A 4,612-nucleotide genomic window follows, 5' to 3' on the forward strand; every position below is an offset into this window, starting at 1 on the left:
GACAAAATACTATAGAACTCATTATAATCAGTGATGCTGTCTACACTGGATGCGGCGAGGCATGACACGACAAATCTCCGACAGAAAACTGCTGCTGTGTTCTATTTATGACGTATTGACACAAATTTCAAATTATTTTCAACGGTCGCTTTGTTGCGTCCAGTGTAAACAGACTTTAGCTGTTGCGGCGCGGTGCGTCCGGTGTAGACACGGTGTTACTCACCTATCGAGAAGAAACAAAGCAACCTCGGCGTCCGATCGCAGGCCTTCCGCTCCTTGAGTTCTCTCCAGCGCTGGAAAGCTGATCCGATATTTACACGGGTCCTACTTCTTGCCTTATCGTAAGCCTTCTTTTGTTCCGCATACGGTTTCCTCTTTTGTTTTTTATCCGCCATCTCTATCTTTCTGTGCTCAGCTCGGCTAATGTCTGTCCTGTGCACTGAGCGCTCTCTCCTCCACATCATGAGTAGACACGCCCCTTACTACTGATTGGCTACAAGTTTTTTTTTGGTACTCGGCCCGATTCAGTTTTCTAAAGCTTTTTTGAAAAAAATACATACCCCACCTTTAATGGATTGAATAATCACTGATTGGTGCTTAATTAACTCTCTTTCTCTCCTGTCGGTAGTGCCCACTCCTCGTCCTACAGATGGTGTGGATGTTTACTTCGAGATGCCGGGCGACGACAGTGAACATGCCAACTTCCTACGTGCCAAGTTGGACCTGGAGGAACGGCGAATGAAACGCATCAATGAGGTGAGGGAGGCGGGACTTTTTATGCGTGCATATAAGGTCTTATGTGACCTAAAAGTGTTTAAGAGGGAATCATGACTTTATTTGTGCATCAGATCATGAAGGAGTGGGCAGAGGCAGACAACCAGTCAAAGAACCTACCTAAGTCAGACCGCCAGGCACTGAATGAGGTAAAGAAATTAATTATTTAATTGTGTTTTTCAATACTTTTATTAAGTAAGGATGCATTAAATTGATTTAACCTAATAGTGGAGACATTTATAATGTTACAAAACAACTGAAGCAGTGCAACTTTTTCAGCATTGATAATAATAGTAAATGTTTCTTGAATAATTTTTGAATGTGACACTAAAGGCTGGAGTAATGGCTGCTAAAAATTCAGCTTTGCATCACAGAAATAAATTACATGTTAAAATATATTAAAATAAAATTTTAGCAAATAAATGCAGCCTTGGTGAGCATAAACTTTTCTTTAAAGAAAATAAAAATAATTAAAATAAAATCTTACCAATCCCAAACTTACAGTAGTGTATGCTATCTATTAAAGGGGTCATATTCTACACTTTTGTGACATTTAATTTTTTCTCCTTGAACCAAGATCAGTTTCTCATGACTCATGATCTTATGACTGACCCTTAGATTTTAACAGACTACATGTTATCTGCTTGAATAGTCTGATTAGGTAAAATGGGTTGCATGTGATGTAAATAAAGGTTATGGCAACAATAGTCAATTTTGATAGTTCTCTTGAGGGTGAACTTGATCTTTATCCTTCACATCCTGGTAAAGAAATCTTCAAAAGTGGGTGCTGTGTTTCAGAAGCAAACTTGCATTCAGATTTTGCAACATTTTGTTATAGAAATGGCCACTTTTATCACTCCAGTCAATTCCCATTGAATAAAAATCACATCCTGCCCTTTTCTTTTCTTGTTAATTATCCTGTTTCAATTTAAAATGTTGTTACAGTGAATATTCTCACAAATTTCTCTCCCTTTCTCTCTCTTTCCCAGCATTTCCAGTCTGTTTTACAAACCCTTGAGGAGCAGGTAGCGGGTGAGAGGCAGCGGCTGGTGGAGACGCATCTGGCCCGCGTTGTTTCCACCCTGAATAACAGCCGTAGACTGGCTCTGGAGAGCTACCTGAGTGCTGTGCAGAGCGACCCTCCACAGGTCCGTCCACTTAAAGAGAACTGCTACAAGAATATTAGCACAATACAATACTTGCAATTTGCAAACAGTATTTTTTTTTTCTTTATTATTATCAACATTTACGTATTTGGCAGACACTTTTATTCAAAGCAACTTAAATTGCATTCAAGGTTCTATTTTGTCAGTTTTTGCTTTCCCTGGGAATCGAACCTGTGACCTTGGTGTTGCTAGTGCCATGCCATGAAATATTGTGTTTCTAATTCTCTCCAACTCTCTTTTTGACATGATTTCTCTTTCTCCTACTCCCTCATAGCCGGACCGTGTTCTTCAGGCTCTGAAGCGTTATATGGCCGCAGAGCAGAAGGACAGACGACACACTCTACGTCATTACCAGCACATTGAGTCCGCCGACCCTCAGAAAGCTGAGCAGATGAAATTCCAGGTTTGAGCCACACACCCAGATCTGAATTCTTCCATTCATGTCTACAACTTTAACACTTTACAATAAGATCTGATTTGTTAACATTAGTTTAATGTTTTAACATTAGCAACTAGTTCACAGTGCATAAACTAATATTAACAGATACAACCTTTAATTTTAAAAATGTTGAAATTAACATGTACTAATAAATTCTGCAGAAGTATTGTCTATTGCTAGTCAATGTTAACTAATTAAGCCTTCCTATAAAGTGTTTATTTATCACTCTTAGAACATAATGCTTTACTTTTTTTATAGGGCTTCACAATTTGGCCCAAAATGTTGTGATATTATATAAATATAGTAATAATAATAATAATAATCAAATAAAATATGATCATTATTAAATAAAATAATTATTCATTAATTATTATTATCATGATCATTACTTGTATTATTATTAAATAATAATACCTATCAGAACATATGTGATTTGTAATATATAGTTGTCTGAAGCAGAATTTTGGACCAATAAGATTTAATTGTGGGCGGAGCTACCTAGCACAGCATGACATGAATAGAAACCAAAATGTCTCATTGTAGACATGTGTGTCTGCTTAACGCAGACATGAAAAGGATGAGATTTATTGCTTGGTCATGTCAAATTACGCAAAAATAAATGAAAAAGTAATTTCATATCTGTGTTTGAAGGTGTACACACACCTGCATGTGATTGAAGAGAGGATGAACCAGAGCCTGGCTCTGCTATACAAGGTCCCTGGCCTGGCTGAGAAACTTCACGACGAGATCCGTAAGATGTGTTTTTGTGACTCCCTTGTTGCCTCAAAGTCTAATAGTTCTCAGAATCATTCACTGAATCTGTCGGTCTCTGCAGAGGAGTTAGTGAGAACAGAGAGGGGGGACATCAGCGAGCTCATGACCACTTCCTTTTCTGAGACGCGCACCACTGAAGAGCTGCTTCCTGCCGAGAGCGAAGAAGAGCGAGATGATGAGGAGGAAGAGGACAGAGCTTTCCAGAATCGCCCCTACCCACCACGCATCGGTACAATAACCACATACAAAGCACATGCATTACGAGGAAGGAAATGAAGCTTAACACAAAAAATCTTGAGCATGTTAACTGTGTGAAAATACTAACCATCCTTTATCCTATTCCTTCTATCTCTTTATTTTTTGGTAATGTAGACCCCCAGCCTAACGAAAAGAAAGGTAACTCCTAAAGCTCTAGTTACACTTCCTGTAATATCATTCTCATTTTATAGTTTGCTCTTATACTGTATGTATATAGTTTTTTATTTACAGTTATATATTTTTATTTCTGTATGTCCACAGTTTCATCAGTGGATGAGTATGACTACACCACCTCTGAGAGAGGACCGACTTACGAATATGAAGAGAAGGTTAGGACAACTTCTGACACAAAATATCACATTTAAATATGCATGTACAGTATTGCTCAGCAAGTGCTTCTTACCAAAGTGACTTTGCTTTAGAATGAAATACATGCTTAGTACTTACTGAATACTGCTTAGTATACACTATTTACTACCTACTACCTACTTATTCCACATATAAATCTGTAGCTATGCTGCATTGTTGTTACATGACCTTACTATGCTGCATGTAGATAGGGCTGCACAATTTGGAGGGGGAAAAAATCTAATTGCAATATTACTATTGATTATATATGTAATTATATAAAAATACAGTTATTGTTATTCTTCTTCTTATTAAATGAAAATAATGAAATAAATGATTGCAGCTGTAATAAATAATAATAGTTATTACCATCATCATCATCATCAATATTTTTATTATTATTAATGCTGTTCTGAACAAGACAGTATGGTATTTCTGCAGTCTTGTACATTGACCACAGGATGGCACCATTTGGAGTTTAATGAGTTGAGATGATTTTTCCCCAAGTAAAAAAAAAATAAAAAATACTTCAGACTTTTAAGTAGAAAGCTTGAGTAGAATTTAAAATGATTTTCTTATCACATGATGAACTCAGTGTTTGTGTGTTCCTCAGATCAACACCTCTGTGGAGCTGAAGCAGGTGGTCTACAAGTCTCCAGGAATCCAGAGAGATGAGCTGGTGAGCATCTAAAGCCCTTCGTTTGAGAATGAATTACTTTTGTGAAATCCAATGTTACGTTTTCTTGGTTTAAGATCTTGGAAAATTACTGTAGCATATATTTGTCATTGTACATTTAAGTTCAATAATGCAGTTGTTAACCAAGTAGGATGAATTTCCATCGTAAGCCAGCCA

The 4,612-nt window shown here is 37.2% G+C and overlaps 1 protein-coding gene across 4 annotated transcripts in view; it reads left to right on the forward strand.

Moving 5' to 3' along the window:
• LOC107755388 (amyloid-like protein 1) overlaps positions 1 to 4,612 on the forward strand; it is a 53,632-nt gene that overhangs the window by 45,195 nt on the left and 3,825 nt on the right. For 2 of the 4 annotated variants that reach the window (XM_016572166.1, XM_016572167.1), the window contains exons 7-15: positions 626 to 756; positions 849 to 923; positions 1,764 to 1,922; positions 2,215 to 2,343; positions 3,031 to 3,130; positions 3,215 to 3,382; positions 3,526 to 3,549; positions 3,673 to 3,740; positions 4,373 to 4,438. In XM_016572166.1, coding sequence (XP_016427652.1) covers positions 626 to 756; positions 849 to 923; positions 1,764 to 1,922; positions 2,215 to 2,343; positions 3,031 to 3,130; positions 3,215 to 3,382; positions 3,526 to 3,549; positions 3,673 to 3,740; positions 4,373 to 4,438 — 920 coding nt within the window. The remainder of the gene's footprint in view (positions 1 to 625; positions 757 to 848; positions 924 to 1,763; positions 1,923 to 2,214; positions 2,344 to 3,030; positions 3,131 to 3,214; positions 3,383 to 3,525; positions 3,550 to 3,672; positions 3,741 to 4,372; positions 4,439 to 4,612) is intronic. The other 2 variants (XM_016572168.1, XM_016572169.1) reach the window with 1 other exon arrangement.

The sequence above is a fragment of the Sinocyclocheilus rhinocerous genome, unplaced genomic scaffold, assembly GCF_001515625.1.
Source record: "Sinocyclocheilus rhinocerous isolate Xijiao unplaced genomic scaffold, SAMN03320098_v1.1 scaffold3307, whole genome shotgun sequence".
Lineage (NCBI taxonomy): Eukaryota > Metazoa > Chordata > Actinopteri > Cypriniformes > Cyprinidae > Sinocyclocheilus > Sinocyclocheilus rhinocerous.